The following is a 26083-nucleotide window of genomic DNA, read 5'->3' as shown; positions in this document are numbered from 1 at the left end:
CCTCCTCCTCCTCCTCCTCCTCCTCCTCCTCCAGAAGCTGCCATGCTTCCTTGGCAATATGCCAGGACACAAGACCCTGGGGCCCCAAAAGTGAATTTCCTAAAATAAGTTGGGGCATTCTGGTGGGTGGGTGGGGTGAGGGATCTGCCAGCTGGTGGCTGTTGATAAAAAGTAGGGGGAAATAATGTTTAAAGCAGTAGGGGGGAGGTCCACCATGGCACTCAGTACTTCCACACAACATGGAAGAATCATAGAGTTGGAAGTGAGCCTGAGGATCATCTAGTCCAACTCCCTTCACTGCAGGAATATGCAGCTGCCCCTTACGGGAACTGAACCTGCAACCTTGGCATTATCAGCACCACTCTCTAACCAACTGAGCTATCCATAATGAAAGAGGAAAGAGATGTTGTCAAAGACATTTATTTCCAACTTTAGGCAATGAGTAAACAGTTACAGACGTATAACACAGTTGACATGCAAAGCGTTATTTTTTTATTATTATTAATGAGCACAAAACAGTGGTAGAACATAAACTGCAACAGATCTGTGGTGTTGATCTGTAGTTAGCATCACCATCAGAAGAGGTTTAGGTCTCATTCAGGGAGCCTGAAGTCTAAACCTGTGTTAGAAATCTTGAAATAATGTAGGGTTTGTACAGAGAGGATATTAATATTTCCTCGGATCCCAGTGGAGGGCTGGAAATAGATGTCACATGCCATTATTGACAATAAGAAATGCATTGATTAATGTGATAATCTTTGTAGCAATTGTATGGTTATAGTTAATGTGACCCCTATGGTATGTGACCGAAAAGAAACTGGAGGCCACTTAAGCAAAACTGTGGAACCTACCAGACCCTGACAAGGTGTGTAAACTGGCAACACTGAAGAGTATAATCCAACTTCTCATGCATAAAGCCCATTTAATTGAATGGGGTTTTTATTGGAGCACGTTTTGTTCTTGTGTTATATCCTATTTGTTGCAACTGGGCTTGCACTGGGGGAAATTCCTGGTGGACTGTGCCTCTAGTCCTCAGTGCTTCAGTCGCTGCAGTTTCATGAGTCCGGCGTACACAGGAAATGTCAGACCTGCTGAGACAATGCCTCTTAATGCAGAAGCAAATAGCATGTGACAGGGCCCAAGGGCCTGAAGAGAAAACAAATAGTTTGTCCCTGTCCACTCCAAACTGAATGGTATACTTGACATTGGCCTCTAGACAAGCAGCATTCTCAGCAAAGGGTCATTCTCATTAGTGTCCCTGATCACACACCAGAATCACAGAGGCTCTGGGTCTGCTGGGTTTCCAGTTTGTTGCCAAGGAGAATTTCATAACCCTGAGGATTTTCCTTGATTTTTCTAACCCCCACTCCCTCACCCCACCACTGCCTTCACTCCCTTGCCAACCGAACCAGGACACACTAAACTTGCTCAGAGATTGCCAAGGTCCAGCAAAGTGACTGCGAAAAGGACAGCGCTTCTGCAGTGTTTGTGAAAATATAATGAGACAGGCTTATGAATAAATATAAAACACAGCCACAATGTGTGTATATTTAAATGATGCTCCCCCATGTTAGACAAGTTGTAGTTTGTTGGATGAGGACTACTAGACGTTCCCCCCTTTTCACAGACGCATGCTATATTCTGTTCAGTCAATGCAGTGCTGAATTGCATCTTTCTCTTTCTCTTTATGACACATAATGCTCTAAGCCAGTTTCCCAAACTTGGGTCTCCAGCTGTTTTTGAACTACAGCTCCCATCAGCACCAGCTAGCAGGACCAGTGCTCAGGGATAATGGGAATTGTAGTCCAGAAACAACTGGAGACCTAAGTCTGGGAAACTATACTCTCAGATGTTCTTAACCTATGGAATTGGGAAGGATTAGGCACATTAGTGAGCAGGATTTATTCAAACCAAAGCTTTCCTTCAAGTTGATGACATACTTTTTGGACATGCATCATTTCACGACAGTAATTCAGTTTTGCATTATTTTGCAACACAGCAATTCAGTTTTACTAGCAAACCAGAGGTGAAACGAACCGCTTTCCAGCCCCAGAAGGAGCGCAGGGAGCGTTCATGCAACACACCTACACACTGCAGCCACCACACTAACGTGTCGTGATGCACAGTTTGGAAAGCTCTGGTTTAAATGGACGCCATCCCAGGGGCTTGGGGCTGCTAACGGTATTGTTATGAAAGATAGTATGGTGTAGTGGTTAAAGCAGGCATCCCCAAGCTTGGCCCTCCAGCTGTTTTGGGACTACAACTCCCATCATCCCTAGCTAACAGGACCGATGGTCAGGTATGATGATGAAATGGGGAGAGGATAAACAATGTACTCAACCGTTAGCTTCTTGGAGAAAAGCTGGGGTATATAAGTAATAAACAAAATAATAAACTATTCCATATCCCTCTTTGTTTGAATAAAAACTTAGGCCACCACTTCTGGGATATACACAAGCTTGTCTCCAGGGAAACAGAAATACAAAGGAGAGGGGCAGCCATCAAGGATCCCAAGTGATGAGAAAAATAAGTCAATTGCCACATGTTGATAATGCTCTGATCACATAAAATCCCAACTACCTCATTCATATACACTTCACTGCTATAATAATTATTATGTTACACTTGTCTATTGTTGTTGTTGTTAAATTAAATTTTACAACCATGTAAAAAATAAAGGGAAACTCCCATAGAGAGGGGCAGCCATCAAGGATCCCAAGTGATGAGAAAAATAAGTCAATTGACACATGTTGATAATGCTCTGATCACATAAAATCCCAACTACCTCATTCATATACACTTCACTGCTATAATAATTATTATGTTACACTTGTCTATTGTTGTTGTTGTTAAATTAAATTTTACAACCATGTAAAAAATAAAGGGAAACTCCCATAGATCTCTTACTTGCACTATTCTAACCCTACATCTGTAGATCTTACAATCAAGCACAAAGTCTGCCATGTATGCAGAGTAAATCTGGATGCTTCCAAATTCATCCCGTTTTTAAACTTCCAGCAGCACTATGATATTTGTTTTTAGAATATCCCAATAAAAAATACATTCAGCTACTGTATGAAGTACGTATCCGAGCTAATCCTTCCTTTTCATGCAAAGCAAACACCGATAGACAAACTAAACTCTTCAAATATTGATCACCCAGACAAGAGACTCTCATAATTTTTTATTCGTCCCTGCCTGTTGACGATGGCTTTAGTCATTTAAGGCAATATGGGAGTACTTAGCAGAGAGGATGAAGGCTGTGGAGAACCAATGTGTCCTATTAAGCCTCTGCTAGCTACCCAGAAACTAGAAGCATCAGTGGCTACAGTGTGGGATGTACAAAACAAGCCCCATCCTCCCAAAGTTTAGATGCAAATTTCCATAGGGTAAGTCAAAGTCATAATACCATAGGATTATCCTTTGGTTCTAGGCTGGATATTGCTAACATACTGACCTAATTTGGACATGAAAGCTATTATGGTTTAATATTACCTGACTGAGCTTTGCAGTCATGCACTTCCCTCTCTTCTTGCACGACTATGAGAAGAAGACAGAAAACTTTGACTTCTGTTGTTAATTAACTATAGCTTAATGTTATATCAACCCCAAACTGTGCTTAGTTTTAGCCACAGTGTGTTGAAACATGCCCACTTCAAACCATGGTTTCTGAAGCAGGCTTATTTTCAATAAACCATAGTTAAGATTAACCACAGTTTAGGGTTTGGCCATAACCATAAGCTCTGGTTGATAGACAGTGGAACTGGCAGCTTCCAGTCTCCTCAAGGCCATACCACAGGAGGAGAGGGGAGTAGGAAGTATACAACCCTAAGGCTCATTCACATATCACTAACCCATACTTTAACATTATGTCTGATCCAGGCCAATTTGAGCAGCTGAACACTTTTCAGTTTTCATTGTCATAGGTAAAGGTAAAGGAACCCCTGACCATTAGGTCCAGTCGTGGCCGACTCTGGGGTTGCAGCGCTCATTTCACTTTATTGGCCGAGGGAGCCATCGTACAGCTTCCGGGTCATGTGGCCAGCATGACTAAGCTGCTTCTGGCGAACCAGAGCAGCGCACAGAAATGCCATTTACCTTCCCGCCAGAGCGGTACCTATTTATCTACTTGCACTTTGATGTACTTTTGAACTGCTAGGTTGGCAGAAGCTGGGACCGAGCAACGGGAGCTCACCCCGTTGTGGGGATTCGAACCGCCGACCTTCTGATAGGCAAGTCCTAGGCTCTGTGGTTTAACCCACAGCGCCACCCGCGTCCCTCTCATTGTCATATATGGGATTTAAATCCAGGCAAGCATGGATTGCAGCCTTATAGGGATTAGGTTAAGACTCTTAATAGCTAGTTGCCAACTACATTTGCAGATAACTGCCATTATAATTGTTATCTTTTACTTAGTACTTTTAACATGCAAATTACTTGATGGTATTTCCTGTTTTAAAGAGTGGAGATCAATGGAGAGAGATAGTGGGTTGGTTAAAAGATAACATGAAACAATTGCAGTTCTGACTCTCAGCTGCAATTTGTGTTCCAGGCATACAGGCAAACCATGGTTTTGTGGTTTCTGTCTTTTCTCATGTTCCTTGAAAATCCCCAAATGCTTTCCCAAATTGTGGCTTCCAAGGGAGGAGCAACATCCCAAACCATGGTTTGTCTGTTTGGATATAATGCTGGCTGGCTTTTCTCCAAGGTTAACAAAGGATGGATTATGTAAACTGGGATTCCATTTAGAGTAAAAGACGAATTTTAATTTTTTCCAGATAGAACATCAAATAGTCGGGCAACTAGAAGACTCTTTCACTGAATAATGATTCTTAGGCACTCCGTTGTACAAATTCTTCTGGCTGGGTGTTAGGTACCCCCTCCCCGTGCCAAATTACCTAAATTCTGAAAACAGCAGCTGGTAAAAGAAAACGGAGAGGGGCTAAAGGTTGAGTAAACTCATGACATCCTCTTAGAATCCTCATATAAAATGTTCCAAGTGGGAGCCATGAGAACAAATCTTACTTATGTCGGAAACCTTGCTAACCAAATGCAGGCTGCACTTAAGATACCATAATGTTTCAGACACAATGTACTCAGATTTGAAACACAAATATAAAACCGAATCAAAACCCTGTTAGGTGCAGCAGATAAAGTGTTGAGCAGAAATCTGGGGGAATAGTCCACGGCACATTAAACCTTTTTAGGACTTGAATGAAAAGCCTCTCATTTGGTGATCCACTCATGGCAGTTGTCTGGGGCTAAACTCTGAACGTCAGAGCGGGAGGAGAAAGGTACATTTCTTTACTCATCACTGTGACCCTTTTTTTTGCCTGACAGAGCTGCTTTCACATGTGCTCTGAATCCTTGGAAATTTCATTGCTGATTAAGCTTGTGAAAGTAAAGGTCAGCCAGAAAGTGTCATTAGTGCAACACACACTCACACACAGGGGCTACAAATTCTCATTACAACTTAATGCCATTGGTGCAGACTGGAGAGGGTCACGGGCGCTGGCTAATGCTAGCTGACAAATGTTGGGTGTATTAGTCACAAAACATTTGCCAAGTTCCATCAGAGCGGCGTGACAACCTCTGCAGCCAGTCCCAGCGAGCTGCCGCAGTAGTCGGTGGAGTTTGCCTGTGACAAGCCGTCAGTCTTGGCTTGGTGGAGCTTTGGAGCGCCAGTCAAAGCAGTCAGGGAAGATTGAAGTGACAGAGACCCACTGAGCAAATAGCGAAACATGCAGCACATTATGAAATATTCAGCTGGGGTGTAAAACCTCTAAACGCTTTTTCAATTATTAGCACCTGCATTCTCTGCCTACATCTAACACTAACAGCATGCTAATTGCCACAATTTGTTAGGGTGGCTGTAAGGGGAACCGTGAAAGGCAGGAGATGTTACTCGCTGCATTTAAACATGGTACATTTGCAATGTGCCTGTTCCCATTTACACCTTTCCAAAATATTCCAAGCTAACCAAATCACTACATTGCTGCATGCAGACAGAAAGCTGCACATTTGTAGAGTCAATGTGTGTCCACCTGCTCCCACAGGACATACAGTAAATTACTCTCTGGGAGAGCAACTGCTGCTAAATATTTCCCATGCTAATAAGACACAGGCCTGTGCCATCTTCTTGTGTGGCAGAGAATGATGCACTACCTCTCCTGTATAAACCTAGTTACATCAGACAATAGCCAGGCATGCATAGCCCTGTGACTATTATTTCCCTTTGAGGAAGAATCATGCTAAGCAGGTCCACCCAAATACCTTCCATGGACCCCTCACATCAAATAATTTCCTTTCTGTGTTGTATGAAGGAGGCATTTCTCTCCAGCATGAATTGCCTATCCATTATGCAGTGTAACAAAAAACCCAAAGCAGCTTTGGAAGTGGGTTTTGAGCAGAGAAGCAGTGCGCTTGAGATGATAGTATTTTATCCTTTTCCTGCCTGCTCTTTCTCCTCTCTGGATTATCCCTGTGGAATATGAGGAGGAACAGTATCCAGTCATCCAATTTATGCAGTACTTGCCCCTCCAAAACTGAGGAAGGTAACCCTGTGAATTGGTTGCACATTCATACCATATAAAATGTTGCCTCCTTATTTCTCACAGCAAATAAATAATAAATAAATAAGCCACTTTTTAGAACTACACCCTCACAAAGCAAAGTATAGAGGAGTGAGAGACAAGCTGCAATAGAAAAATGGGAATAGCATGATGTGCAGATTAAGATGGCGAATTTTTATAGAGTGACGAAGCCATTGTGAAGAGGAAGGTTTTCAAGGCCTGCCTAAATGCTAGAGTTCAAGGGTCAAGGCAAAAGGCCATCGGAAGGGAGCTCCATAGTTCTGAGACCACCACTAAAAGTCCCTGCTTCATGTGCATGCCAGCCTAACAGATATTAACAGCAGGCACTCAAGAAGGATCCCTGAGGTGGAACTTAGTGTACATGCAGGAGTATATGGGTGATGGCAGCCCTTAGGGTAACCTCACCCCAAGCCATTTAGCGCTTCTAAGATTAAGACCAGCTCTTTGAACTGGGCCTGGAAATCTACTGGCAGCCAGTGCACCTTGTGCAAGATTGATGTTGTGTATTCAGATTTTCTGGCTCCCAGCAGTATTCATGCAGCTGCATTTTGCCCAGAGTGTAGCGAGTGTAGCTTGAAGACCGTCTTCAGAGGTAGCCCCATGTAGGCATGTTGCAGCAGTCTTGTTTGGAGGTAACCAAAGCATGAATAATCAAGTCATTGAAAGCTTTTAATCTGCTTGTCATATTAAGAGTTTTTCCCCCAATAAGCAAAGCCAACATTGCCTAACTGTTATATTGAGTATGATCTTAGCGACTGTCTCTTGGTCTCAGTTATCCATATGTGAAATGGGAGCCGGGAGTGAATGAGGATTAAATGCATCTTTTGCATTCCAATAGTGCTCTTAGTATGGTGATTGTGATTCTCAATAACTATGATTATTGGGTAGGAGGGCTTTTTCTAGGTAATAGCCAAAAGAAGCCATGACATTTTACTTGCTAACTTGAATGGCTACAAATACTTTTATCCCATCTTTTCTCCATGAGAGTAGGATGCATAGGATTCCTAGATAGCTCTTATCCAAATACTAGTCAAATCCCACCCCTGCTTAGCTTCAGAAAGATAAATATATGCTCCGCAAGACGAATGCCTCGCAAGATGGAAAACCCGCTAGACGAAAGGGTCTTCCGTTTTGGAGGTGCTTCGCAAAACGAATTTCCTATGGGCTTGCTTCGCAAGACGAAAATGTCTTGCGAGTTCCTGCGGGGTTTTTTCCCCTCCCCCCCCCTTTTCTAAGCCGCTAAGCCACTTATCAGTTGATCCGCTAAGCTGCTAAGCCGCTTAACAGCTGATCCGCTAAGCCGCTTATCAGCTGATCCGCTAAGCCGCTAAGCCGCTTATCAGCTGATCTGCTAAGCCGCTTATCAGCTGATCCGCTAAGACCCTAAGCCGCTAACAGCGCTAATCCGCTAAGCCGCTAATGGGCTTGCTTCGCAAGATGAAAAAACCGCAAGACGAAGAGACTCGCGGAACGGATTCTTTTTGTCTTGCGAGGCACCACTGTACTTACAAAACTATTGGCTCATTTGGAAATATAGGAGATGGTTTCCGAGGTGAGGTTATTCTCTGTAGCAACTCCCAAAATGTGGAACTCCCTCCCTGTAGAGGTGCTTCAAGCATCCTCATTATATAGTCTTCATTAAATAAACTTTTTTACCCTGGTCTTTGACAGTTAATATTTGTGTCATTTATGTAGGATATATTGCCTGATGTACATTCTTTGGTTTGTTTTAAGCTGTGTTGCTGGCTTATAATATTGTATGGTTAAATGAGTATAACCCACCCTGGGACCTTGTGGTGAAGGGCAGATACAATAAATAAGTAAAAAAGCTCATGAATGAATAAATACTGGCACTTCAGTATACAAGAAAGGCATCAGCGTATAGGGTGGGATTCCCTTAATAAGTCCCATCAAGAGGAAGTCTGCACAAGGACTGTTGCCTATGCTATGTGGTTTTCCCCCGTCCCTCCCCACTCCTCCAACCTGTACCCACAACATTGGCCCAGTGGGCCAGGACAACCCTCAGAACAGCACACAGGGGAAAGTGTGGGGGAATCAATTTGTCTGGTAACCTGAAAAGCTTTTGTTGACAAAACACTCAACATAGCACAATGTTGGGAATGGCTAACTTTTGTGGCCGTTCACTCCATTATTCCCTAATAATAATAATTTATAATAATAATTTATTATTTGTACCCCACCCATCTGGCTGGGTTTCCCACTAATTCACTAGTTGTGAGAATCTCTAGGTGGAGGATAATAACAACTCCAAATGGCTGGCACAACACAAACTCATTCATATGTTGTCAGGCTCTATTAATACTGTCATTTTGCAAGTTGTGCATTTGGTATGAACTTACTGAGAGGGGGGCTGCAGAGTGAAAGATCCTCTTAAGAAGCAGGTGGGTGGTTGTTGTACAATAAAGTAGCTGTACAATAAAGTTTATAAGACAAACACAATATGTACCGGTATATAGTAGCTTAAGACTGGATGGGAGAGCCTAGGGTAACCAGAGGTGAAACTTGTGCAGCGTCAGATAACATAATAGGCATTTGCTAGCTATGTAGCAACTTAAAATATTTTTATTTAGGCAAGCCTATGTAGATCTTGATGTGTTTTAAGTTCTTTTATTGGCAATTGTTGATGTGTTTTTTAACTGAGTTTTTAAATGAGAACTTTAATACCTCTTGTAACCTGCCTTAGAGGTTTTACAACAGTCAAGTGACATATAACTTTCCTTAAATATACTGTCCTACCAGAGGCTTTAATGCAGGCATAGGCAAATTCAGCGCTCCAGATGTTTTTGGGACTACAATTCCCATCATCCCTGACCACTGGTCCTGTTAGCTAGGGATGATGGGAGTTGTAGTCCCAAAATATCTGGAGGGCCAAGTTTGCCTATGTCTGCTTTAATGAAAGAAATCCCCAGCAGATCTTCAAGCAGAGACTGGCTGTTGAGGATGTTCTAGGTCTTGATTTCCTGCATAGAGCAGGGGAGTTGGAGTAGATCAGGCATCCCCAACCTGTGGCCCTCCAGATGTTTTGGCCCAACTCCCATGATCCCTAGCTAACAGGACCAGTGGTCAGGAATGATGGGAATTGTAGTCCAAAACATCTTGAGGGCCGAAGGTTGGGGATGCCTGGACTAGATGATTGACTCTCCAACTCTGATTCCATGAGCAAAACTAGACCTTTGACTCATAAAGTGTGAACTGTCACCCCAAATTTCAGTGGCATAAGAACACTGGACCATCCTTTGATTTATGCCTGCTGTTTATTCAGCAACAAGTCTTGCTGAGTTGGGGCCACAACTGTTAATAGCTAATTGCCAGCAGAATTACAAAAGCAGACTGTTGATTCCTTATCGTTTTGCATAGTAATTTCATTCCCTGTTTTTATGCAAATGAAATTGTGATAATCCCCCCCTCCATCACACTGCTGCATGCCACACCAATCTTCCAAGCAGATCCTTACCCTGGGTTCAGTTTCCTCGGAATGAGGGACAGCTGAGACTGTGGTGTCTTTAGGATATGTGGTTTATTTACATTTAAATACAACCTGAGCCTATGATGGAGGGGCTCATAGCATTAACACTCCAATGAGGTCTTGCTTCTCCCATAGCCACAACCTTGGATTCAAGCTGAAATCAAGCATGTCTCTCCTTCTCTGGCTTCTGCCTGCCGCCTGCTTCTAGCTTTCACACACAACTCTGGCCTTTGTCCTTCTAAACAGCCAGTTGAGGAAAGGAGTCCCACCCATTTGTCCTCTGGCACAGAGCCACTTCCTTTGTTACCTTAATGACCCACATTTAAGCCATTAGCCCACCAAGAAGCTGCCTTTGCTATTCCAGCAATTAAATCCTTGCTGGATCCAGGAATTAGAGGGGATTCAGGCATACAGCCCCCCCCCCCCAACTCAAAACAATACCGTGATTACAATGTTGTAGGCAGTCTTTTTTTCTCTCTCTAAAAAATGTTTAGGGGTACTCTCATGTTCCTATTCATATTGAAATACTGCCCCTCAATGAGGCCAAACTTAGATTCACAACATGTTTAGGGGTATGCGTCCCCCTAGAAAAAAAGCACTGGTTGTGGGGTCATTTGGCAATTCTCATCTTAAACTAACAGCACCCCCATAATTATTATTAGTATTTATTACATTTCTATTGAGCTGTTCGCCTGAAGATCACAGGGCGGTTTACAACATAAAGACACTGAAATGCATACCATAATAACAGAGTGCCAGAATTGTGGAGAGCGTGAAGGGAATAAAACGGAATTTGAACTGGGAGCGGGGGAGTGAATCATTTCCATTCTTTTGACTTTTTCCTCCATTTCCAGGTCAGTTCAGAAGAAAAGTTCCAGAGTTGAAAACGCCAATTGAATGTGTTTAGAGTACTTGTAAATGGCTGTAAGGGGAGCACTGCTCTTTAAAATATAATGCCGGCTATCTCACAGCAGGTTTGCTGGAAAAGGGATTTGAGGTTTTGCTTTAGGCTGTTGTCTTCCAGGCAGGCTTTTTGGGTTTGCAGCTGTAGCATGGCATTTAGTGTCGCTCTTGAGTTTAATTGATGATAAGTGGCATTATATGCTCCGCAAAACCCTGAAAAGATTGTACTTTCCTCTACGCTTTAACTCAGGCGCACATAATTTTTGCCATAAGAACAGAGAAGCTATTTATATGGCTAGAGATATAGATGTGAGAAAAGTAGCTTGGTAGCTTTTCTGAAGCGTGTACAATTGATTTCTGTTTTTTTCCTTGCACGAAATTGTGGATGTTGCAGTGCGTTGAAAACGTACAGCCTCTGGCCATTGGGGTTAAAATAATGATCTTAATTACTTACAAGTGGGATCTCCTTCCCGCACCACCAGTAAAGATATTCACAAACTCCCACTTTGCAACTTTGCAGCAATGCAAGTTTTACTCTTAAGCTGTACTCATTGATGAGCACACTTGGCTTGAGGATGAACACATTCATTTTATTTGGTCAAAATCTGGTGCAAGCATGCAGGGGGTGCAGAGGGGAGATAAAGATGAATTAAGAGCAACTCCCCAAATGTTATGTGTTTACACATTAACCCAGTGGCTTTCATACTTTCCAGCTAGCTTCAGAAACACTTTTTGCATCTATATGTCTACTAGGAAACTTAAAACGATCTGCCACAGAACCTTTGTGTGTTATAGAGCATATTGTAATAAATTCTAGGGTGTACACTCAGTTTGCATGGGCCATTGACCAAGCATATGGGACCACTGTATTAAGTGCACCCACCCAATCCCCCCACCCCATGACTCTGCACTGCAGGAGGGAATTCGTCATGGCAGACAATGTATTTTCCAAATAAGCTTTTCCACCATTACAGTTCTTTTCATTGAAAAATCCTTGATATGTTTCCAAGGAACCTCAGGACTCCAGAACAGTTTGAAAACCATTATGCTAGCCCAATAAGCTTCAACTCCACAGAAGGAACTGGTGAATATAGAATTAAGTGATGGGCTCAGAGCCATCCCTGGGGGAGTGGTACAAATTGGTTTCCACAGCCTCCCCCCCTCTCAATTTTTCAAATGGGGAGTGCATTAATGTGGTGCCGGTGGCCACAAATAGCAGGCCTACTGCCTGGGAGGGAATCCCAAACACCCAACCAACATCTGGGCAGGACCCACACATTCACCTGGAATTCCTTTTGCAACTCTTGAAAAAGCAGACATGGGAGGAGGGGCAGGGATCCTCTACAAAGTGCACTGAAAAGGTAACTTACAGCACTGCAGAAGGAAGAGAATGGACTAAAACTGTAAGAACCTGTGGTCGTCTACAGCTCCAACCATCCTCACTGACCATGCTGGCTGGAGCTGATGAGCGCTGGAGTCTAAGAACGCCAAGAGGGCTGCAGCTTCACCATCCCAACTATACAATTTACAAATCCAATTAGCTCTTCAGAAATCAAAATTAGAATGCATCCTGCAAAACAGAAATGTTATGAATAATGGATGGAGCTTAATTTACTCAAACTTGCATTGGTTAACCCCTCTTGTTCATGGATCTAAGAAGTTGGATTAAAGATGTGAGGGATCACTCTATGTGATGCATAATGTGCATTCACTGTAAAGTTGACACCTCAGAATTTGCCTAAGGGGTGACGTGGAAACAGGTGGAAGAGCAACATTGTGCCAGAACACAACTGAAAAACTCATTGGCACATATGAATATGGTTCATATGGCGGGGTAGGAAGGGTACACAGTGTGATTCACCCTGGAGCCCACAACCCCATAGCCACAGCCCTCTGTGGGGTAAGAGGTACACTTCAACAGTTTTCTCATCTTCCTTCTGAGCTGGGTTGGAGAAGGGGAGGGCTGTCAGGGTGGTAGAATTCTGGAAACTTGCATTAAATCATTAAAGCTGGAGACTCAAGAGGGCATGATCAGTGTGGCATGTTGAGAGTGGACATTGTGGCAGATGTAGCCTGATTTTACAGGCATTTTTTTCCTGGCCTCTTTTAAATATGTGAGGATGAAGCACACTATTATTATTATTACTATTATTATTTGGTTTTGTTTTAGTACAAGAAATGCTTTGAAGGTTGTTACAAATGCCGTAGCTGTCACAGAAAATGGGCATTGTTGTTTAGTATTAAAATCATGTATTCTAGATGTGGGCATTTGTTAGTCAGTTTGCTGTAAAATGACATACTGCTGAATCTTTAAAGGGCTTCAGTTTGGAAAAGCAAAATATGATTGGGCAAATTGCTAAAATATTTAAAGTGCAGCCTGTTAAAGCTTTTACTTCGAAGAGCGTCACGTCAAAAGTTGTATGCGGTAAAAGCAAGCAATTGGCTTCCCATCCTCATGCTAGTCAGTTAACATGGGGGTTCTGTAGCTATCCCTTCTGCTCCACTGCAGATGCTAATAGAGACTCTTGTGATGTTTATTTGGAGGAAGGAATGAGGACTGGGGTGGGACATTCATGGGCCATAAGGTGAGGGAAAGACTTGTATTTCATAAAAGGTTATTGTGAGGTTCTTTCTTCCCTTCTCAATTCCCCAAATTTAAATATAACCCCATCTTTCTGTTATTGTCTTAAAAGCAGGTGTGTCAAACCGTATTACAGGCACTGCTCCTAGTTATGGCTTCCATTGATATTAACCTTGACATTTTTCTTCTTCCTCAGACACGACCCCTTATTAATACCTGGCAATGAACAAGTTGACAACATGGATTGCAACGTGAAAAAATACGACTCCACGGGAATGTTTCATTGGTGTCCAGCCAAGGAGATTGACAAGGTTATTTTGGTGGGTATCTGCAAGGAAGGAGCACTTCCCAAGTCGTATCATACTATCAGACTGCATTCTGTTTTGTTTATTTCCTTGCATATAACCAATCCAGTGAGTAATGAACTCCAGGATGAAGGATTGATGGACTGTAGGCTGTGTGTGCCTTAGCCAACCCATTTTCCTGATTGTTGGTAGGTCCACAGATTTTGGTGGGTGTAGACCCCTGAGGATTCCTGTTCCTTGTGAATATTCAACAGCCATTACTCCCACTTTGCTGCCAGGTTCTGCTTTTCAGACTGCCTGGTGTCATAATTTACCACAGGGTTAGATTGTGCTTATCTTCAGTCCTCTACCTTCATTGCTGGGAGCAAAGAGAGAGAGGGAATTGTAAGTGCAGGTAGGAAATCAAATCTTTAGTTGTCCACATGATAATTTGAGACCATTCAATTATAGGTTTCTTAATTAAATACAAATAAGTCATTTGTTCTACGGAAAACCCATAAGGTCAAGAGATCCTGTAATGCCCATGTTTTGCCACGGACGCTTTATAACTGTGCCACTAACATGATTGAGCAACGTTGGCAATATTAAAGTCCCAATTCAGAATCAACATTTTAAATGTGATTTATGAGTTAGCTGATTCATCTACAGCTAATCTGATCAATGCTGCAGCCTTGATTACCATAATGCGAACGGTTATATGTTACACTCAGAAATATCTGTGGGGGCCTTTGAGCTATTCTTCTGCTAAATGCTAGTTGATTGTGAAAGGAAGTTTCCATAGATACAGTACTGAAATTCTCTTTTCAGTCCAGTCCAAGAGCAAAGTTCAAGAACTTTCATTAGATTAAAATAAACAGGCAAAGCCTAGATGTAACAACTGGCCTTTCAGAATCAGGTAAGAATGTAAAAGAAAATATTTCTGCCTTGCATCTCACAACAGCCAGCGTGTTTATTCAGTTTTGGTAACCTGTGTTCACAGTTTCTCACACTTGCAGGGCCATTTTAGACATTACAAGAAACATGAGGTTGCTGCTGAAAGCAGCATTTCCATGCTGAGCGCTACTCCTCTTTATGTTGTGATGTTGTGACATTATCTGCTTGCCTGTCCCTTGGGTGACTTGGAACAAGCGATTCTATACAGGTTACAGAGGCAGAAAATTCCAGCACAAGAGTGCCATTTTTGGAAACAGCCCTGTGTCTTCCGTAACATCAACTTCTGTCCTCAGCCCAACAAGCTGAAGTGTAAAGCTGCTGCTCTTGCTATCTGAGTCCTTAATTTGGGCTCTCTCCATCTTCCTTTTATTCCTTGTGGGGCCAGCCATCAAACTGACTCAACTAATTAAATATAATCAAAAGGCCTCTTCTAGTTTGTTAGGTTCAGTGAAAGTTTGTGCCGTTTATGTTCGTGTGCTTGAATCAAAGAGTAACAGCTCCACATCTCATAGACAAAACTGATGATATGTGAAATGAATTCCCTGGTGTGTCTTCACTTTGTTGTAGTTGATGCAGCTTTTTCCAGCGTCTGCTTCCTCAAGATTTCCCTGTACCACTAAATGGTGCAACCAATAATGGTGACAGCTCTGGTTTAGTCTAACGATTGGAAGACAAAACCTTGTTCCTCGGGCTCCTCAGGGAGTTTGTATAATAACCATGACATTGTCTGGAATTGCAATATTGGCATTTAAGCAATCGATAAAGCAGTCAATTCCACTGAGTAAATTGTTACGAATTTGATTCAAAACTGTTTAAATTGATATGCATTCCACAGTGTTCATTAGACCACCAGAGACAACTTTTCCTTGCGTTCTTAAATAACTGAGGGCGACAGATGTCAGCTAGAATATTTTAAATATATTTCAAACAGATATGACGCTAATGACCTTAATGTTCCACTTCAGAAAGTTTGCATGTAAAAAATATATATGACATTGGGGGTGGCCTCCTGATCAGGATGTGACTTAACATTTATTCATTCCATTTGCACATGGAAAAGGGGTGTGTGAGTGTGAGAGAGTCCTTTCATAGCAACTCAACAAATAACAAGTTCAGCTTACTATAGTCAACATCTGCAGTGCTAAGAACTTTCATGGGCAATATATCAACACAGGAGACAATGTTAAAAAAATGTGTGGTCATACTACACATGATGATGGCTCTCTCATTCCGCTTTCAACCTTCTAAAGAAAAGGAAAAAAAATGTGTGCCTCAATCCCTAGTTATTTCAGTTTAATTCTATAGTCTGATTATGTCTATCTTTTTGGCAAGGGGTTCACATTAGAAGACAGTGCTGCTGTACCCGATTGGCTTGTACAGAGTCAAAAGAATTGGTCAATGGGTTGGGGCTATGATCCCAATGGGAGATCCACATGTGCCAGAGAATGGCTACAAGGAATAACCGCATGTGCAGCCAGGATTACATTTTTGTTGTTGTTGTTGCTGCAACAATTCCATCTAAGACACAGGTTGTGTGCAACCCAGTGTGGATGTGGATATACAATTCTGTCTTGTGCATCACTTATATTTCCCAGGTCTTATTTTATATAATAAAATTTTATTCTTCTCTCCCCCCCAAAAAATATCCCTCTAAGCGGTCTACATAAAATAGTATAAAAATAGTATAAAATATTGACAAGGAAATGCCAATAAAGCAAGCAGTCATTAAAAACAAGTAAACACAACAAAATTACAAAGAAAGAGATGAAATGAACTGCTTTAAAAGGAAATATACATAATAAATTTGCATTTCCGAGTAGGTTTGCTGAAGCAAAAAGGTTTTTAAGCAGGCTTCGGAAAAATATAACAAAGGCAGCTGCTTAATAGTAAGTGGTGGGAAGTAGGTGGTATCACACTAGATGTCTCACAAATGCAAAACAAACATTCCAAATCCCATATCCACAAATCTAAGTGATTGAATGGGCCTGCGTGGGGTAAGCCAAGCCTTTAAGTTAACTGGTCCCAAGCTGTTGAGGACTTTATATGCAGGCAACTCCCCATTTATGCAGGGTTTGTGTTCTGAGGCACCATGTGCATTTAGTGGGATGCACATAAGCTCGCCCCACCTGCTTCCGGTTCCGAAAGGGGGCTTCCCCGGGGTTTCAGGAATGGTTCTCTCCAAGATGCCAGGGATTTTCTGCATGCATAAAGGTAAAGGACCCCTGACAGTTAAGTCCAGTCACGAACGACTCTTGGGTTGCGGCGCTCATATCGCTTTACTGGCTGAGGAAGCTAGACGTTTGTCCGCAGACAGTTTTTCCGGGTCATGTGGCCAGCATGACTAAGCTGCGTCTGGCGAAACCAGAGCAGCGCACGGAAACACCATTTATCTTCCCGCTGGAGCGGTACCTATTTATCTACTTGCACTTTGATGTGCTTTCGAACTGCTAGGTTGGCAGGAGCAGGGACCGAGCAACGGGAGCTCACCCCGTAGTGGGGATTCGAACCTCCAACCTTCTGATCGGCAAGCCAAGGCTCAGTGATTTACACCACAGCGCCACCCGCTGTATCACTAAGCTCCTAAAGGATGAGATAAAGGTGGCAAGTGCCCCATAACTGTCATTACAGCTGTAGCAGTGTTAAGCCAGGGCTTCACTGAAAATGTTTTTAGGGTAGATTTGAAGAGGGGAAGTGAGAGAGAAAGAATGCCACATAGCCCCTCCAAGAGATGGAGGAACAGAGTTACTTAATATTCAAACAGTCATATATAGCTTTGGGATAGGATTTATCTATCCTAGCTAGGCAGGAGCCACCATTACCGAGTTTTGGGACTGCCCTGTAATTGAAATCATTATCTGCACAATTTTGCGGCTGCTGATTGAGATTGAAATCATCTATTTAGTTTTGCTCTGTGTGTCTGCCAACAATGCAAATATGCGAACTGCAGTAAATAATACATAGAAATGCGGGTGCTCATGCACACACATTCCCTGGCTGGTTGCTCATTAAACTGACTAAGGCAGAAGACATGGGCTAAGGCTACTGTTTGCTGTTCTTTGCTGCCTATGCCACTCTTGCAAGGAACAGGATAACGGTGATCAATGTGGTGTGTTAGTACAGCAGCAATGGTCCATCAATTCCCATTGAATATCAGATTGCTAGCAATAAATCATGCATTAAACCCTAAGTAATCCCACTCAGTTCATAAGATTTATGTTAGGGCTGATTTAGACATTTCCTTTTCTGTTGAGGGATCACACTCCTGTGAATGATTCCTGTGTCTGGATATGCTTGAGAATATACTGCATGCTTGGAGTTTGTTCATCCAAAGGTGGACCCTGAAATATGTGTTTTGTAGAGAATCAACTATTGCTTCTCACATATGTCAAAGTATCCCCCCCCCCAATCTTGGTATTCTGATGAGCCCTATTCATGTAGGCCCCCTTGAATTCAATGAGGCTTACCACCAGCAAAATGAGTATAGGAGGCCTAAATATTTAATTCAGAGAGCATGTCTCAGCTCCCAAGGCCAGACTTTACACACACACACACACACACACACACACACACACACACACACACACACTTGTTTGTTTGTTTGTTTGCTTGTTTACCCCTCCTCCTAATTGCTATTCTTTATTGTCCTCCTTACTGACTTTGTTTTGCTTTTCCAGACTCGAAGCGAAGCAGCCATGACAGTGTTAAGTGGCCATGTGGTGGTTTGCATATTTGGTGACATGACATCAGCGCTGATTGGACTAAGGAATTTTGTGATGCCATTAAGAGCCAGCAATTTCCACTACCATGAGCTTAAGCACATTGTGTTTGTGGGCTCCCTTGAATACTTGAAGAGGGAATGGGAAACAATGCATAACTTCCCCAAACTCTCAATCTTGCCTGTAAGTCCAAAGCCCACCTCTTTCTTTTTCTTTCTTTCTTTCTTTCTTTCTTTCTTTCTTTCTTTCTTTCTTATGCACCAACTGAACAGAACCACACTGGCTTTGATCTTGGGCTTCCTTTTCTTTTAAAACTCCTATTCGGTTATAGGCCTCAGGACTTGGCCTTTTCCCTGTTTGTTGTATCTGTGAAAACTAAGCCCTGGGAGACCTTATTAGAAGAAATTTGCCGACGTACTCAGTCCCTCGTCAAGGATGAATTTCAGCTGCTATCAAATATGTTAGCTATGTTATCTATTGAACACTTGCTTGAGTGCCCTGCATGCAGCCAATTTTGATGTTATGATTTTTTTCTGACAGCATGACAGTCATTACTTATGGCATTATTTATGCCTATGAAACCTTTGGAAACATTTTTGTATTATTTGTCTATCTACCTAATCTATCTGCATCCATAAAGACCTTTGAAAGGCTGGCCTGCTGGCTCTGCTTTATTTAACAGCCTGACAGTGGCATTTCATCTTTTTAAGGAGGCATACAGTCAGAAGATATGAATTTCTTTCTAACACAATGAGTCCTGAACTGAAAGGGCCCCAATTCTTCACTACTTGGTGTTGCCATTTATGCCTGACTGCTAACAATAGTGCAAATTTCTATTAGGCTGCTGTTTACACCCAGCAAACAAGGTGCAAAGCAGCAAGAGAATTGCAATAATTTCCACATCAAATGCTTTGCATTAATATTGTCTGTTTTCTTTTATTTCTTCTTTTGTGCCTAAAAGTAACAAGGCTTTAAATCCAGCTTGTCTATCCAAGTTGCTTGTTACTTTTCAAAGCTGTAGCTATCACGAGTGACCTCGCTGTCCCAAAACACAAGGCAACTAATAATTACTAATGTATTTGTTTCTCCAAAGTGCTGGGCATGTCTAAATGCACATTCCTGTGCTGCATCCAGGGCGAATCATGTCACATTTTCAGATCTGTGTTGGCCATCGACCCTCATCCATGCAACATTTGCACACCACTGTGGCTAAGAAGGAAATCATGCTAGACTGTAAACACTATACACTGGCATACATTGTAGCCTGCCGAGTGGAAGCCCCCTCAAAAACACTAACATTTGATCATGCATCAAGTGGCTGGCATTTGGCCCCTTGCTGTGGTTCATATGCATGCATATGTCATTGCATCAGGAAAGGCCCGTCAAAAAATGGATGTCTGCCACTTGGAACAATAAATGCATTTCAGGGGCTGTCTCACAGGAGCCACAATGGTTTTGAGCATCCCTCATTCCCAAGTAAACATCAGTCCGAAACTTATACACATCCATAAGACAATTACATTACAAAATGTTGCTACATTCTGATGGGTAATTTTGTTCCCAGAAGAATAGGCACTGAGACAATTCCTTTTTCTTTTTAAATGGTTCAATCCCACCATTTTAAATGACAGTTTGTTGAAGTACATGGGGTGGGGGGTGACTAGAATTACACTTTGCTGGGTATTGCTTCACCTAGTGTGTGTTTTCCTTGCATTTGTGTGTGCAGAGCATTCTTCCCCCCAGGTTTAGCATGGCCCAATATTCCAGATACTTGAACACACCCCTTGCTATGCTTGGAAGGCAAGAACTTGCCACACAAGGCTGACTGAAATCAAGGCAATTCTGAGTTGCAGAGCTCTGGCAACGTTCCTGCTTCTTGTTTGTTAGTAATAGCTTGACTGAGTATTGAGACTTAACGCTAAAATGCTGCCATCAGCACCAACTACCCTTTAGATTAGCACATTCCTTCTATTCCCTGGCACATAGTTAGACCAGCTTAATGTCAGAGCATAAAAAAGATACTTGTTAAATAATTTCCCAAAGCTCCTTCTCAGTATTTAATTTGTTTTTTTCCATTTCTTCCTCCACCTCCCTCCCCTTTTCCTCTCTCTCTCTCTCTCTCTGCCGAAGGGTACACCATTAAGTCGAGCTGATTTAAGGGCTGTCAACATCAACCTCTGCGACATGTGCGTAATCCTGTCAGCCAATCAGAATAATATTGATGATACTTCGCTGCAGGACAAGGAATGCATCTTGGCGTCACTCAACATCAAGTCTATGCAGTTTGATGACAGCATTGGGGTCTTGCAGGCTAATTCCCAAGGTAAGAACTGCCCTATAATACTTCTCTATAGTGCCTACAGGGGACAGGACCTGGCAGGAAGAATATCCCTCACTCAGTAATTCAAAGGGACCTTACATCAGCTTGCTTGACAGTTAAACCTGCTGATTGGTATGATGGGTTTTTAAGGGACGGTCGCAACACCACACTGTTTGCACACATACACAAAGGCAAGTTTTGGCAATCCTAGCAAGGGAGCGAAAATTGAATGAGTGGTAGAATTTTATTTCATTTCACTCTCAGATGGGTGATTGCTAAATCTGTAGCATTCTGCAGCCTCCAAGTTTATAGCAACGAAGTCACATTGCTACACATCACATAGCCAGAGGTGGCTTGTCCTCATGCTGGATGCAAAATGGGATAATTGCAAATGTTCTCTGACAAGGGTGTTTGCTTTGTCCGCAAGATAGCAGCCAAGTGCCACACGGCACAATAATAACACCTTTTAAATAATGATAATACTTTTTAAAGGCAGGGGGGAAAGAGAGAAAAAAGGGGGAAAGAATGGAAAGTTTGGCTTAATAGAATGCACATGAAGATTCTCACAATTTATCTACAATTCTACATGATTTCTACATGAATACAGTCCTTTGTTTTTGACCCCCACACTATTCACCAATGCTTTCCCAAGGTTGGATAAAAACACTTATGAAAGCAAAACAAACACCCTATAAAATTATAATGCACAAATAAGACTGGGCATTTCCTGTGCGCTTCCTATCAGATCCCATTATTGCAACACAGAAAAAAGCAAACCAATAAGAATTATGCAAAACAAGTAAAAATCTCTGTATTTTGTGCATTTCTTTTATATGTGTTTTTGTTATTACCCACTCTGCCTTGAAGTTACCTCTGCTTTCCATCCTATGAAATGATATATATATATTAAAATCTCTACTCTCTGCTAACACTCCAGAAGCAAACCCAAATATATAAGGCTCAGACTGATATAATATATCAGAAGTGGATATAATAATTGAAGTTTTGATGAGACACCAACAATAGTAAACGTACATAGTAATTGTTATTGCTTTCAACATCCCACTTTTATATTCAAAACAAAGTTGCTTATGGAGAGAATATCTATGCAGCACAGTAGCAAAGGCCAATACTGCTCTGTGCAACCTTATTTATTCTACTTCCTGGTTCCTATATCCTGCAGTCCCACTGAGAGGCTGTTCACAATATAATTGTATAGAAGGAACCACACCCTGTGTGAGGCTTGGGCAGATTAGAACACTTTCCCTCCACCCAGAGGAATTTGCATTGGTATATTGAAAACGTGCCAAAACCACATAAGGAAAACTTCCTATGTGTTCTTACCCATTCTGCTGTGTTATGAGCAGCCACCAACACATCTATAAAAGGGGCCTAGGAGAAAATATAATTGCAGAGGCATAGAGGGGCATAGTCCGTCCATAACTGCAACATCCTCATAATGTGTGTGGGGGGGAAACATGCGTTTTGAAAAGACACCAACATCACCATCAAATAATAATAATAATAATAATAATAATAATAATAATAATAATTTATTATTATTTATAACCCGGCCACTCTGGGCGGCTTCCAGCAAAGTATTAAAATACAGTCTGTTAACCATTAAAAGCTTTCCTAAAGAGGGCTGCCTTCAGATGTCTTCTAAAAGTCTGATAGTTGTTTTTCTCTTTGACATCTGGTGGGAGGGCGTTCCACAGGGTGGGTGCCACTACCGAGAAGGCCCTCTGCCTGGTTCCCTGTAACTTTGCTTCTCGCAGCGAGGGAGCCACCAGAAAGCCCTCAGCGCTGGACCTGTGTCCAGGCAGAACGATGGAGGTGGAGACGCTCCTTCAGGTATAGTGGACTGAGGCCGTTTAGGGCTTCAAAGGTCAGCACCAACACTTTGAATTGTTCTCGGAAACATACTGGGAGCCAATGTAGGTCTTTCAGTCATGACCTCCTTCACCTCTTCATCCTTTAAATCCCACTCTAATAACAGATTATACATTTTGGATATATTCTTTTTAGAATTTTGTAATAATTATTTCTGTAATTTTGATTCTTCTTTTTCAAATCCTATTATTTTGTCTTGATTGAATATATGGGTGATTTGGTGATATTGCAGCCATGCCCTGTTATCTATACATACCACTTCAACATTAGGAATGCTTGAGGAATTGATTCTTTGTGACCAGCCTGATTTGCCCCTCTAAGGCTAAAGTGCCGATCAGAACACAGTTAACTTTCGGATTTCACATTTTGATGCAGTTCTCCACTTAAACCAATGTACAAAACTACATATCTTACAATAAACAATTAAAAAATATTGACTTTGGGAGAAAACAAATTCAGGACAGTGCGTTGAGTGAAAAGTTATATTTAAATATGAATTTTCATACAGATCCTTTGAATTTATAAACTTCACTGTAATACCTAACTTGATTTATATGTGGAACTGAGAGAGGCCAGAAACAGACTGTTCTGTTGATCTACAGACAATCTGTTCCTAGGTCACAGTTTTTAAGAGGGCCTGGGCAATAGTTCATACTCAAAGTTGGGAACAAGCAGTAAGCCATTTGGCTCTGAGTGGGAATGGTCCTGAGATACTTACTCTTTAAAATTCCAAAGTACCCAGTGAGGAAACACTTAGCTTCATGGAGGTTTGTGCCACTTACGTGTGCACTACTTCTGATCTCGTTATTGTGCTTTCACAACAGAACAGTAGATTTTCTTGAAGGATCTTAAATACCACGGTTCACATTGTCAAAAGCAATTAGATCAAAGGGGTGGCATAAACTTTGCTGCAAATTGTATTTGGAGTGACAGTTTTCTCTGTGAGATGCAGTTTTAGTGTAGAACCCAGCAAAAAGCCCTTCTGTGCGAGCCCCGGTTGAATATTAATGTCAATGGGGGGGGGGCTTGCTCAGAAGAGCTCCCCCCTCCCCACAGATCCTGTCCTTAATATACAGGAAGTACAGTGGCGGCGGCAATATATATATGGTGATCCTATTTCTGCTGATCAGCAAAGAGTGCCTCCACTTTGCAGCTCCTTACTGGCGACTAAGTGCTTTTATTTACAGAGCCGGCTGTCACTTTCCTTTTGCTTAAAAGTTTGTGCATTATTTATCCTGGGAAAACATTTCAATTCACATCATTTGGTACAAACCCTGACCCATCGCTAGGCATAGCTTTCTGCTTTGAAATGCAGGGAAGCTGAAATTGCACCAAAAGCAGTGGCAGTGACCATGTAGGGCCGCCACCTCCTTATTCTTTCTGTCCAGGCTTCTATGATTTTAACAGCAGATTGACACCCATAAATATTTTTAGACAGAACCTGGAAAAGCTTCACCTGCTTGTTTCCTGTAGGGAATAACATTGGTGGCAGTCCTCTGGCCATATGAACCTGAGGGTTTACTCACGTGTACATCTACAAATATAGACAGAGAGATCAAACTCAAATGAGTTGATGAGCCAAGCAGTCCGCCTGATAGGTTATATCACAAGCCAATTTTTCACTGACAATACATCAGTTTTGTTGAGAGGTATCAGGAGGAAGCAGCAGAGCTAGTGGTTAATTTCTGTCCCTCCCTATTGAATCTCAATGTGCTGTCCTTGATTGTTTTGTTTCCTCAAATCCTATTGCACCCGGCCTTCCCTCTAGCTCTTCACCACTTTTTCTAAGGGACAAACTCAATGTTACATCGGAGATACATCAACAGTCTCCCAAGAGTTTATCTTTTATGGAACAGCTGCCCTGGGAGGCTGCCGTTTTAAGCAGAATAAAGGGGGGCGGCGGCAATAGAGTCTCCTAGTCTACAGAGGACAGTTCCTATTTGAAAGGAATCTGCCTGGTCCAAGCCCACATAAAAGATAAAGACCCCTAAGAAGTTGAGAACAGGGACATTGAAGTTTGCCCAGTTAGCACCTCGCCAGCAAAGTGAGCTGCCGTACCTGCTCACAGCCCTCCCCACTATTGTATTGAGATGTATCCTATTTCAATTACAGCCATCATTTAATAATATGCACCTTTTTATTTGTTTATATATTTATTTATAAATTAGCATATGTAAAGCTGTATGCTTTTTTGTGGGGGGTTTTTGGGGAGAGAGCATGTCTCCTGCCACTTATCTATTCCAAATCACCTGCCCCAGCTGCAGGAGAGAAAGATACGGAAATACAGGATCCCACCCCAGCCTTCTAATGAGCAAGAAGGACATAGGGAGAGATGGATTTTGACTGAGCAAGGAGCTGAATGGTTAATCAACCTCTCCACTCCTGCTCTCGGTCATATCTTCAAAGGCTGCTTTTCAATAAAACAAAACACCTGTCTGGAGATTGTTCACTTATCTTGGGTGTCACACGGGGTCGAGGACCCTCAGACTCATGGGCCAAATGCAATTCCAAGCTGCTCTGCCTGGCCCTGGGTCTTCTCCCCACACCACCCACTCCCCAGTCTGTACCCCTACCAGTATTCTTCTTGAGTGTTTTTGCCTGGCTGGAATGCGTCCTTGAGCTCTGATAATAACTCTTGCTTGCCTAGCTGCAGGATTAAAATAGTTCTGATGCTGTTCTGAATACCATTTCCTTCCTCCTCCCTTGCCTGCATTTTTTTTGCCAATTACATCACAACATGTCATTGTGATGTGAGGTCACCGGATGTGAGGATGCCATAGCAACTTGTAAACAAAGAGTAGTGGGCAAACTAAGCTGAAGATTGTGAGGGCAAAGGAGGAGGGACATGGTGTCCAGAAGTGGCCACTAAGAGAGGGAACAAATGAGTGCCAAATAGCATTCAAATAACGCTGGTGTTAAGTGTGAGTATTTTGCAGTAATTTGGCTGCACTAAATGTGCTATTTTCAATGAAATATCAAAATCTGAGAATATTTGTTCCAAGTATTTAGAAGATTTTCTCTAGGTTTGAAGCATTAAAGGTAAAAGAGCAAAGGGACCCCTGACCATTAGGTCCAGTCGTGACCGACTCTGGGGTTGTGGCGCTCATCTCGCTTTACTGGCCGAGGGAGCCAGCGTACAGCTTCTGGATCTTGTGGCCACCATGACTAAGCCACTTCTGGCGAACCAGAGCAGCACATGGAAACACCGTTTACCTTCCCACCAGAGTGGTACCTGTTTATCTACTTGCACTTTGACGTGCTTTCGAACTGCTAGGTTGGCAGGAGCAGGGACCGATCAACGGGAGCTCACCCCGTCGCGGGGATTCGAACCGCCGACCTTCTGATCGGCAAA

The 26083-nt window shown here is 42.4% G+C and overlaps 2 protein-coding genes across 38 annotated transcripts in view; one reads left to right on the top strand and one right to left on the bottom strand.

The window, feature by feature from the left end:
- LOC307216587 (uncharacterized protein) overlaps positions 1-26083 on the bottom strand; it is a 203732-nt gene that overhangs the window by 8788 nt on the left and 168861 nt on the right. For 17 of the 23 annotated variants that reach the window (XR_013839156.1, XR_013839157.1, XR_013839158.1 and 14 more), the window contains one exon: positions 24188-24265. The gene's annotated coding sequence lies outside the window, so the exon portion shown is untranslated. Of the gene's footprint in view, positions 1-500; positions 620-13947; positions 14228-18717; positions 18901-20612; positions 20715-22182; positions 22231-24187; positions 24266-26083 lie in introns of those variants that run through there. The other 6 variants (XR_013839175.1, XR_013839177.1, XR_013839170.1 and 3 more) reach the window with 6 other exon arrangements.
- Positions 1-26083, top strand: part of KCNMA1 (potassium calcium-activated channel subfamily M alpha 1) — a 559506-nt gene that overhangs the window by 482770 nt on the left and 50653 nt on the right. For all 15 annotated transcript variants that reach the window (XM_079976992.1, XM_079976987.1, XM_079976997.1 and 12 more), the window contains 3 exons: positions 13761-13884; positions 18477-18701; positions 20649-20841. In XM_079976992.1, coding sequence (XP_079833118.1) covers positions 13761-13884; positions 18477-18701; positions 20649-20841 — 542 coding nt within the window. The remainder of the gene's footprint in view (positions 1-13760; positions 13885-18476; positions 18702-20648; positions 20842-26083) is intronic.

This window comes from Podarcis cretensis (assembly GCF_951804945.1).
Source record: "Podarcis cretensis genome assembly, chromosome: 5".
NCBI classification, from domain to species: Eukaryota; Metazoa; Chordata; class Lepidosauria; order Squamata; family Lacertidae; genus Podarcis; species Podarcis cretensis.
Note: the sequence above shows the minus strand (reverse complement) of the source record. Positions and strands in the feature narration are given on the sequence as shown.